The following is a 12,500-nucleotide window of genomic DNA, read 5'->3' on the forward strand; positions in this document are numbered from 1 at the left end:
GAAAGTCGATTATCACCAACGTTGCTTGGGTGGACAGAATAATCATTTGCCTTAGACAGGAACTAATGATAATCACTTGATACCAGTTCCGGACTATAAGGTGGATGCATAAAAACCTCTCAAGCATGATTTCAGAACTCTTGACTCAGTCACTATCCGTGTGTTTGGCCTTCTATCGAACAAAGCGAATCGCTTTTGGGTGATTGTTTTGGAAGTAGAGGTTGAAGGCAGGGGAGCTACTCTGTAGCTCTCTACTGGTTCTTCCGAACAGTCTCAGTAGCAAGAGACCTCTCGTACCGTGTTTCAGGATCGGCTTTTTACGGGGAAATTGGAGGGGTTTCACGATCAAGAATAAAATTATTATTATCAGCTTCAGTTTTTGAAAAACGTTCGAATTCATTTGCTGAAGGTTTCGGAGTCAACGACAGATCGGCTCATGGATAGTTGACCGTTGCACCACGTCTTCCCTCTTTGCCGTATATCGGCAGGGCCAGGACGATACTGAAGTGGCACTGCCAAGAGGTACACTGCTTTTATGACCAGCCTTTTCAGGAATCGATGGTTTTTTACGGTTAGATGTGGTGGTGGTCCACTAAACTGAATGGTATGTCAGGCATTCGGGAGGTCGTCGAAGAAACAGCATCCAAACTTTACGACCGATCTCTTGGAGAAACGTCCGTCATACACCACGCCTGAATCCAAAACGGGCGGAAAAACACAACCCCGGAAGATGTACACGACCGTATTGACGAAGTGCGATTGACGAGGAAACCTTCGTCAAGATAGATTTGCTAGGCAAGAGTTTTATACGGCAACCGAAGAGGGAAAAGTGCAGATATTTTCAAGCATGTGAAACTTTCGAAGTTCACTAAGAAATATCTGGTTTGGCAGTCTATCTGTTCCGGTGGCTTGAAAGCGACATTTTCCTCGGAACGGGGCCGTGAATAGCGAAAACTACGTGAATGAGTGCCTGGAAAAACTTCTGCTGCCAAAAAGAATAGCAAATCTTATCGCCAGATGCCAGTGAGTTAGTTTTATTTGCCAGGTTTAGTGAGCACGAGATAAATTTGTATCGCAAATGAATTCACGAATTCGAAAAATTGCCACAAAAATGATTCGGAAACCCCTTCATACTTCGCGGTCGTATTAAATTTTTATATGGGTGTCGTACTAGTCGGAATTAATTTCCCCTAAAAAAGCATGTATCATGTAAGATTATGATATTATGATCTGTATATTTCTTGTGAATTTTAAATATGCATTTACTGAACAATGTGTTTTTGTATAGCAAATAAATTTTATGATTCTCCTTCGTGTATATCACACGAGAATAAACTTAAGTCTTACGAACCAGCCTACGGCTGAAAGTCTCTCGAGTATAGGCAATGAACCTACAAGACATTCCACCAACTTTTGCACACTTTTTAGTACTCCTTTTCTATTTATATCGTAGTTTAAAATAAAATTTCAATTACTAACGTAGACGGTGCCGCCTCGTTTCATCCTTTTCACCAGGGCCCGAAATCTTTGAAGGTGAAAAATGAAGACCGACTTTACTTTCATTAGCTTTGCTTCTACTAGAAATGCTTCGGCAGTCGTCGTCAACAAAAAGTGACTTGACTAGAAAATGAATAGACTAGCGTTGACTAGCGAGGATGACTGGTGAACTAGTCTAGTCAGTGGTTATTCTAATTGACGCGACTAATGAATACATACCTGCCTCTTCATTCAACTGACTTCAATCCACACTTACATTTCCCTCTGACACTAATTTTATACCCGCGTACGCAATCTTATTTTGCGTCCATATAAAGAGGAACGAAAAATTGATTTCTAATGCAAAAAAGTAGTTACCCCATCAATGGACGGTTGTTGTCTACACATCGTGAACTCAAACCAACGAACTTAGACATTTATCAAGTATGCTATAAAGGCACTCGCGTTAGTATTAGTAAATAGTGTGCAAAATAGCGCACACACACTGCACGCTATTTTATATGTGTGAATAATTTTCTTGTACGATACAAAAAAAATCTAGCTCACCTGTTAAGGCGAATTTTGAATTCACGATGAACCGCAGTATGCGTTACGATTAGTTCTCCTTTACTACGCATAGAGAATGAAAGGGAAAATAGCTTAGCCTATAAATAGGGAACTGAGATCAGGCTCAGGCTCTCTTTTATCACCATCGGTGATCCACTACGTAGCAGCAGCAGAAATAAATTCCGTGTGAATTATCACAAGTGTTTGTGAAGTTAAACGCGTTCTTTTATTTCGTTCGGCATTCACGGGTCGCCGCGGGTTCTAGCACCCAGTTAACCTGGGAAAAGTCCGAAACATTTTTGGTCCTTCGAACCGGATCACTCAGATCCGTGGGACTGCGTTTTCGCCGTGTTCGAATCGTGTTCGCGTTACCTTCATCTAGGTGGAAAAATCGTTAAATTCCACAAACGAGTATAAAATATCGAACGTATTTCTCGATATCGCGTGTTTGTTGCGCAGCGAATATAAGACGCACTTCCGGTGTCCTTTGCGTCCACAAGAATATTTCAGGCGCGCCTATAGTGAAGTGAAATATATTGCTGATTCTGTCACGGGATCCCCAAAGAGGATTGTCCATCGACTGGAGCAACACGGAGGATGTCCATCACGAGAATTATACTCAGCTAAGTACAAAGAGCGATTGTATGCGTGTGAGATCGAGTGGTTGAGATGGCTTTGATGATACGCAAGCCATAGAAGAGCATCATTTCCATCATACTGAAAATAATTTAACGAAACAATAGATCCATACAAACGAATTGAGACTAGGCGACATTGGATCAAGTGAAGCTGTGCTGGAAGGTTTTGAGTTTCTCCGGTCGAATAGGGCTAGGTGCCGCACAATTTGATGATTGCATTTATCATCGATCAATTGCGATTCACATCAATTCGTTCGGAAGCTTGAGGTCTCGGGTGGGATAGTATATTATCATACACCAATTAAATTTGTGATCTATAGTTTTGTGGTGGAACGTGGAACAATGCCATCCACCGATTTGAGACAACTTGCAAAGCAAGAACGCCAGATAAGAGCATCATTGGAGAATTTAGAGGAATTCCTATCTAACTACCTGGAGGAAAGAGATAGAGGATCGGTTGAATTCAGATTAAAAAGGTTAGATGAAATATTTGAGAAGTTTTGTGATGTGAGGTTACAAATCGAACTTCTCACAGAGGACACCGTAGTCGAAAAGGCAATGGACGACGATGAACATTCGAGTCAATTGTTAGAAGAGACTGAATCGAATAATGCTATAGTTTATAAAGAGTTAGAAAATTATTATTTTCGATTGAAAGAATCACTTATGAAAAAATGTAATACGCGTAAATTGAAAGATTCTGTTCAGCGCTCGGCACCTACTGATATTATACAGCCGTCTCGGACGAAATATCCAGAGCTTACACTTCCCACGTTTTCTGGAAAGCTTTCAGAGTGGATTAACTTTCGAGATAATTTCAAATCATTGATACACGATAACAACCAATTGAATACGATGGATAAATTTAATTATTTGCGAGCATCGTTGAAAGATGAAGCGCTGTTCCAAATAAATCAAATTCAGGTTATAGCGGTAAATTATACACTCGCTTGGAGTATTCTCGAAGCGAAATACGAGAATCATAAATTGATTGCTCAGGAACATTTCAGGACATTATTTAATGTGCCTCCAATGAAGTGTGAGAATTTCCAAGGATTGAATACTCTTTTGGCCACATTCAAAGTTCAACTTCAGCAGCTAGAAAAGTTGGGTGAGAGAACGGAAAACTGGAGCACACTTTTAGCATTTATTCTGTCGCAAAAATTAGATGATGATACCCTCCGCCATTGGGAAACACACTACAGCTCGAAAAATATACCAAATTACAGTGCGATGATCGAATTTTTGGATAAACATTGTGCAATTTTACAATCAACGTCCACTCATAAGAGTATTGGTGTGAGAAAACATTACAATAGTCCTGCGATACACACCGCTGTATCATTAAGTGAAGGTTGTGTGGTTTGTGATGTAAGATCACATACGGTGGACCAATGTCGTCGGTTCGATAAAATGAGAATCATCGATAGGAAAGCGCTCGTGAGGAAACATGGACTGTGTTTCAATTGTTTAGTGCCTGGGCACTATGCGACAGAGTGTTCAGAAGAGATGTGTAGCAAGTGTGGACAGCGTCATCATTATTTACTTCATCCACATATGGTCATCTACGAATTCAACGGTGATTCTACTACAGATAATGCTCGTACCCAATGGAGTCCTCGACGACCTCAAGCCGCGAATTTGCATTTGCAGTCTCAGCTATCAAATGTTCAGACACAATCCCGGATGATCAATACTCAACCGTACCCACAATATACACCAGTTTCAAATAATACGTTGCCACAAGAACGCTTGTCACCTTCCACTACCACACCAACTGCTATCTACCACACCGCTACATTGTACAATACTCAAGAGGATCACACCACTGCGATATTATCAACTGCAATAGTTAGACTTAGTGATCGCAAAGGAAACACAATTCTTGCTCGCGCCTTGTTGGACAACGGATCTCAAATTTGTTTGATCTCCGAGAATATTTCACGAAAACTTGACTTCGAACGTTGTCGAGAAAATTGATCTGTTAAAGGAGTTGGAGAGTCGCTAACAATAGCTAAACAAGCTGTTATAGCAAAGGTTCATTCACAAGTGTCTGCATTTACTACAACGGAGATCAAATTCTTCGTACTACCGCGCATTACTATGAACTTACCACAACATAGTTTCAATATAAATTCGTGGAGTTTACCAAAAGGAGTGTGTCTCGCTGATCCTTGTTTCAATCACTCCAATACAGTCGATGTAATATTGGGAGTGACGGTTTTCTATCAATTGTTGTTGAATGAGCAGATGAAGCTTGACCAACACGGTCCTATTTTGAGGAATACACATTTAGGTTGGATCGTTGCAGGAGAGTTATCTCAAGACTCAGCGAACTGTTCCAGTCCTAGAGTAGCTACTGTTTTGACGGAGGAAAATCACAAGCAACCTGCATGGAGTACAGAACTTTCGGAGTTGTATTCCGGTTGTATGATGAGTTCATCGATTGATAAATCGACATAAAAACTCGATAAAGTGTTCGAGGAGAGCATCTCACAAGATCGAGGTGATAAATTCCGTGTAAGATTACCCAATGAAGAAGTTGCAATAATTGAAGGAGCAAGTACACATGTTCGAAAAGGGATGCCAGACATTTTTAAAGATGATGGAAAAATACATGACATCGATAAATTGAACTCTCCCATTGAATCATTAGATTCGAGCAGGACGCCAGCAATTAATAGATTTTGGTTCAATTTCGGGTCATCACAACCACATCGTAGCGCATCGTCGAAAGTTGCGTGTCATTTTTATTCGCTTATAACAATAATAGCGATGGTATTACTTCAAATCCTATTGGCGGTCGGTCACTCACACAAATTACAGGGCCAAGCGTCTGTGAAGCTTCGAAAAATAGATTCAGCAAATGGCAGAGAGTAATAATGTTCTTTCGCGTGATCTGGAAACGTTGGCTAACGGCGAATCGGTCACATCCACTCAAGCATGACACGTGTACCAAGCAGAAACATAGCGTTTCCATTGGAACAATGGATCCATTGAAGGATGATAAGGTTCCTCATCTTAGACGCTATTTCGGGTTCATCATGAAAATTCATCCAGACTCCGAAGGGAATATACGAGTCGTCTCAGCGATGTTGGGTAGCTGGTTCGATGCCAATACGCAGGACCCTATCCTGCGTTTCGTCGACCTGGGACTGTCGCGGTTTTCCTTCCTGGGTTTATAATTTGGGGGGTTTCCCGATTATTGCATTTATAAAATCTTCAAATTGCCCAATCCTGGTAATTCCTTTTTACCATTCTGATTTCATCCCAAGTTCCTTCTAAAATCTTGATCTCTTGGCAGCACAGGATTCTTCAAAATTTCTCAAATTCATCGTGGTGAATCTTCTCCATAAAGGCTTATCTGTTGATTTTAGGTTCAATAATTCTCTCCCATTGGTATAGTTAAATTTTGATGTGCGGATATTGCGTCGTTTGTTTGACCCATCCTTGATAAATCTTTTATCAAAGTTTAATCCTTTGGATGTTGTGGAAATATTACAACATTCTACGCGAGTAGTGCTTGGTATACTAAAAGTCCCTGCAATCACCCATCCGAATACCGAGTCTGTCAGCTCTGGTAATCCGTTCCCGATATAAAATTGACTTCCCGATTTGAAAAATTTGTTGAAATGTTGTATTCCGAGAATCAGGTCTATCGGTTTTGATCTCGAAAATGCTGGATCTGCCAATTTCAAGCCCCTTGGTATTTTCCAATTTCTTACAAATATGTTTGAAGTTGGTAGATTGCCTGTCACCTTATCAAGTAATCGGAATTCCATCTCACACGAAAATCCTTCTACTCTCGATCTAATATTTGCCTTAACCTTTTGTTTTACCCTTTTATTTGTTTTGCCAACGCCGATAACCGATGCTTCTGCTGGAACCCTTTGGAGTCTCATGAGGTGACAAAACTGTTCTGACATGAAGTTGTCCTCAGATCCCGAATCTAGCAATGCTCTTGCTGAATAAGTGATCCCTTTATCATCTTCCACAAGAATGACAGCCGTTGCTAGTATAACCGATGATTCCTTGGTTGATATTGTGTTTGATGAAACTATTGCAGAAATGTTCGAATGTTCACCATATGATTCCATTCCAGCTCCCCTAATTTCTGGTGAAATATTCCCTTGGTTTGATGACCTCTTCACTGCACAATATTGAGGTTTGAAGCATATCAATGTATGGTGTTTCTCCATGCAATTCCGGCATGCATATCGCGAGTTACAGTCGGTTGCTTGGTGTCCCCTCCGGAAGCAATTCCGACATAGCGAAAGGGTACGGATCAAATTATCACGAGCGGATATTGTCATCTGTTGGAACTTCGGACATTGGTAAAGGAGATGGAAACCTGGACAAACTACACATTGTTCCCTGGACGATATCAATGCGTTATGGCTAGTTTTGGCTAATGGTATTTTCCCCTTGAATTGTTGCGAATAATCCTGATTCGCCTAGACGGATTCTTCGGGAAGTGAACTAAGCACCCTTATTCTCCTCTGTAGGAATTCCGTTAAATCTCCGATCGTATTATGCTCCTTTGGAGTAGAATGCTCCTCCCAGCTTCTGCGTGTAGTTGGATCCATTCTCGAACACAACACATCCAGTAGCAATAAATCCTTGTAATCGGCTGGTTGTACTAGTTGATCCAAAGTTTTAACGATACGCTCAAAAGCTTCTAAAAGTGACTGCAGTTCGGCTACCGACTCTCTTGTAACGCTTGGTAAATTAAAAAGTGCCTGCACCTGCCTACGCTTGAGCATCTTGCTATCATTATAGCGTTTCATTAACTCATCCCACGCTATCTGGTAATTCGCTTTGGTGATTGCGAGCGAGTCTATCAAAGACCTAGCTTCTCCTACTAAGCACCCCTTTAAATAGTGGAGTTTTTCTACATCTGGTAAGTCTGTTTTGCAATGAATCAATGACAAATACAGATCCCTAAAGCTCAACCACTCATCAATGTTGCCATCGAAGGTCTGCAACTTGATTTGTGGGAGTCTAACGTGCTCATGGATTGGTTGTTGGTTGGTAATTGAAAGGTTCAACTTCTCCTCTGGCTCCTTGACCTTCTCAAGTAGCAAAGATTTCGCCCTGTAATAACGATCGCCAAATTCCGATCGTTTCCTGGAGTAGGTTTCGTCATCGTCATTGAAATCTTCGTGCATCTCGATCTCCATTGTTGTGTCGTTGATCTGATCCCATAATTCGTCCAATTTCTCTATACGAACTGTCGCTGCAGTCGCTGGAGTGTCATCATCCATCGAGTCGACAAAACGGCAAATATCGTCGAACATTCCCAATAGAGCCTTCAACCTCGTTTGAAGCGCCTTGAGTAAAGTATTCCGCGTGATTGGTGCCATAATTCCCAAAGTTGTTTCGTAGGATAGGAAATACAAATTATGTAGTACTCAAAAACACCAGCCACGGCTGGGCATATACTGTGAACTGACCTACGGAATAATTGTTGGTTCTAGTATACAAAAGCAGTGTGCCGGCTTATCATCGGAATCACATCTGCTGCTCCTCATTAGTAAAACGTGTAATTTTCAAATTCGAGTACCCCTCGGTTACACGTTCCACAAAAATTCAATCGAATGCCAAACCAATACCAGTGTGCAAGATGGAAAGCGTGGGTGTAGTAAACAATAACAAACTCCAGCTTCGGCTGGACATATACAGTTCATAAACTGACCTTAACAAGAATAAGGGATTCGATGTGCGGTGATTTCTACGGTAAGCGGTGCGATTAACCGGTGTTACGATGTGATTTCGTACTTTGGTCCTCAGTGATGACAAAATAGTGCGATGACATCTGTTGGCCATATGATTTTGCCTTCGGCTGTGTTTGTGTTGTTTCTCCGATGGTGATATATAAACAAACAGTTGGTGTAGATTTTGCCAAAATGTCTCAGCAGCGGCTGGACATATCTCGTGTATATATTTACCTGGACAAACCAGGAATTGAATGAAAGGGAAAATAGCTTAGCCTATAAATAGGGAACTGAGATCAGGCTCAGGCTCTCTTTTATCACCATCGGTGATCCACTACGTAGCAGCAGCAGAAATAAATTCCGTGTGAATTATCACAAGTGTTTGTGAAGTTAAACGCGTTCTTTTATTTCGTTCGGCATTCACGGGTCGCCGCGGGTTCTAAAGGGTGTGTCACATCAAATTGCATCACGGAAAAAACGCTGTAGAAATATAATTTTTAGGAATTATATTTTCAGCTTTGGTTTCATAATCAGATAAGAGTGTATAGATCACGTTGGCCATGCTTCACTGTCAATTTTTCGTAAATTTGGAAAAATGTCGTCGAACGAAAAAGAGCGTCGTGAATTAATCTTGTACACTCATTTCGAGAATCCGGAGTTGTCACATCGGGACATCGGTAAGATGCTGGGAATCGTCCAATCCACGGTCAGCAGAGTACTAAAACGATACTTCGAGAACCTAACCATCGACCGGAAGGTGAAAAACGGCAAAAATGGATGCTCCGTCAGTGAAAAAGATCACAAGCGCGTAGTTAAGCAGTTTAGACGTGATCCGAGAAGTTCGGTCCGGGATGTCGCCAATAAGCTGAATTTGTCAAGTTCATTCGTCCAGCGGACCAAGCAGCGGGAGGGCCTGCATACATACAAGGTTCAGAAGGCTCCTAACCGCGACGAAAGGCAAAACATGGTGGGGAAGACGCGAGCCCGGAAGCGGTACACCGAAATGCTGACGAAGCCGCATTGCCTGGTAATGGACGACGAAACCTACGTCAAAGCGGACTTTCGTCAGATGCCGGGCCTGTTGTTCTTCTACGCAGAGGACAAATTCAGCGTTCCGGAGGAGATTCGCAAGCAGAAACTATCCAAGTTTGCCAAAAAGTACATGGTGTGGCAAGCGATCTGCTCTTGCGGAAAGCGGAGCGCCCCCTTCGTGATGACCGGCACGGTAAACGGGCAGGTTTACCTTAAGGAGTGCCTACAGAAGCGCTTACTACCACTATTGAAGCAGCACGAGGGCCCGACCATCTTCTGGCCGGATCTCGCTTCGTGCCACTATTCAAAGGACGTGTTGGAGTTGTACGAAGCCAACGGGGTCACCTTCGTGCCAAAGGAAATGAACCCGCCCAACGCGCCGGAGCTTCGCCCAATAGAGAAATATTGGGCGATTATGAAGCAGGCCCTCCGGAAGAACCCAAAAGTTCGAAGGCGGACTTCAAGAGAAAATGGATTTCTGTTCAAAAAAAAACTACAAACTACAGAACCTTATGGACGGGGTAAAGAGGAAGGTGCGAGCATACGGGCTTGGGCTCGAAGTATGATTAAAAAGAAAATGCCAAAAGTTGTTTAATAGTTTTTATTTTACTGTCTAAAATTTTCAAAAGGATCGGTCTACTGGGCGAATTTCTACAGCGTTTTTTCCGTGATGCAATTTGATGTGACACACCCTTTAGCACCCAGTTAACCTGGGAAAAGTCCGAAACATCACCTATAGCGTATGTCAAACCAAGGCGCGTAGAAGTATATCCTAAGGTGGGCCAACTTGCTAAAACCACTCTTCAGCCATCTTGGAAATCTACTGTGTTTTGTTTGTAAACAAAACACAATACGCTTGTGCCGGAGCTCGCTCGTGATCAGTCTGTCTCTTTCACGCTTCAAGGAAATAATTCCCCTTCTGCTTTCTTCCGTACTGTTTTCATATACCGCTCTCCTAACCAACTTAGTGACAAAACGGCCTCACCTAGTACCATAGACCCGTCTTGTGTCAAACCACGTTGAACTCAAACATCGATGCATGCACATGTACATGGGAGAGAGAAAGAGAGGAACGAATTCGTTTTGGGGGAAGTCACTTCAAAATGCAATGAGGACAATTTGACTGGGAGGAATGAAACGATATAGTCGAGTCGGTAGAGGGAGATAGTGAATAAACGCCCGGAGAAACTGCGTGAAGAAGCCAAAAGTCATTTCCGACTGAATACGGATATAGTCAGTCAGATAGTCAGCTGACTATCCTCAGTTGACTATGACTATGCCGAGCCCTACTTTTCACTAAAACTATTGTGTCCGATGTATCGTAGCTATTCAGTATCGTGACTATTCTCTTATGTTTCCTCGTTAAATATACTGAGTTTCGTTATCCATTATTCATAGAAGCACCATAATAACTCGTGAACAGGTTCACCTAACATTAAGGCTGATGTCACATTAGGCGGATTCGCCGCCGCGGATTCCACGAGTAAAACCGCAGCGGAGGATCTACAGTTTATTGTGAATGAGCCATGTCACACAGAGCGGGGCGGTTTTGGAAGCGATTTCAAATCCGCGACGGAGGCTCGATGAAATGAAGCTCCGCGGCGGTTTTCATTGCGGAGTGTGTTTGAGTGCTCGTGTATTATGCATCAATATTGTCAAACGCACACACTTGAACTCTACAGTCATTTTTCAACAACCGCGAGTAGTGCGCGAATCTACCACAAACGTTGCAAAGGGCCACATCAAATCCTTCAGAAGATATCAAAATAAGTGATAAGTGTCCATTAAACTTTATCAAACTGTTCGCCAAAATTATCACTCACGTAATGTGAAACCACGCGGTAATACTTTATGAGACCATTGTGGTTGATTGATTTCGGGATTCCTATTGGTAGAGTAAACGTTTTCCCTGGTTCCGGATGAGGATTCCCAATTCCAATTACAGCTAATAATTATTTAGTGCCTCCTCAAACCTTTTCGACGATTTAAGTGTGGATTGTAATATTCGATAACTCAAACATGAATGGCAATAATCACAAGCCCATGAAATATTGACTGTGGTTTTCTTTCTCTTCTCAATCATCTTCCAATCCCCTTTCAAAATATTAAGCATTCGAACCACCATTTGTTTAATATTCGAGATTTGTTTACAATCTATATCATTCATCAAAGAATTGCGTTCAATTACGTTTATTCCGACACTACATCAAATGATCCTTCTTCAGTGCTCGTATAAAATTGTTCCCAATCATTCGCACGCATATCTCATTCATCGGTATCAGTTCCGACTCAAAAACAAAACAAATGGAACTGACAGTTCTCTGTAGAATAATGAAACCGCCTGTGGAACCGCAGTGTGTGCCAGCTGAGAAAAAAAAACCGCCGCGATATTCGCGGCGGCGAATCCGCCTAATGTGACATCAGCCTAAGATTCGTTAAGAAAAAGCCTAAAATGACACATGGCTGAATAAAGTATAAGATTAGCATGATTCCTTGCTGTGGTGGCTGAAGGCAGACAAACGATCAGAACGGTGAAAAGGAATGGTGGCTGAGAGCAGATAAGCCACCGCAAAGAGTTAAATGTAGGGGAAAGGCGAGAAAGACGGACACCTATGTATGATTGATAAATTACACTTACACATAGCTGGCCTTCTGTTAAAATTGTAAATAAAAACAAAAAAGTAATCTATAAAGAGCAGCCTGATGTAAATTTTCGTCTACATAAAACATATCTCTCATGGTTATCGAGTAATTTTCTGGGTTATTTTCCGTTACTTGAGTGTTTTACCATCACTTCTCTTCCAGTTTATCGAATCAGCGGTGAAATTTTCTCTTTTTGCTTTAGAAATGTTGATGGAAAAAAAATACTAATCAAGTCGGGTAAGACGGATACTCCATCCAAAGAGAAGGAATTTTGTTTTGAATACAATTTGGTTATCTCCTCCTTTTTTAACTGATACCCACTAACTACGTTTGCAAGTGCAACCAGATATCATGGACGTATCAGCAGAGCGGTTTTTAAAACGTAATTCGAATTTGTCATCCCGAATGCCGCAATCTATTTTAAACATGG

General features: G+C 41.7%; 2 protein-coding genes across 6 annotated transcripts in view; both read right to left on the reverse strand.

The window, feature by feature from the left end:
* Positions 1 to 12,500, reverse strand: part of LOC129766535 (PTB domain-containing adapter protein ced-6) — a 96,572-nt gene that overhangs the window by 16,069 nt on the left and 68,003 nt on the right. The window lies entirely within an intron of this gene.
* On the reverse strand, positions 7,136 to 8,044 carry LOC129766706 (uncharacterized). The gene has a single exon (XM_055767296.1). The coding sequence runs from the start codon at positions 8,042 to 8,044 to the stop codon at positions 7,136 to 7,138; it is 909 nt and encodes a 302-aa protein (XP_055623271.1).

Source organism: Toxorhynchites rutilus, chromosome 2 (assembly GCF_029784135.1).
Source record: "Toxorhynchites rutilus septentrionalis strain SRP chromosome 2, ASM2978413v1, whole genome shotgun sequence".
Lineage (NCBI taxonomy): Eukaryota > Metazoa > Arthropoda > Insecta > Diptera > Culicidae > Toxorhynchites > Toxorhynchites rutilus.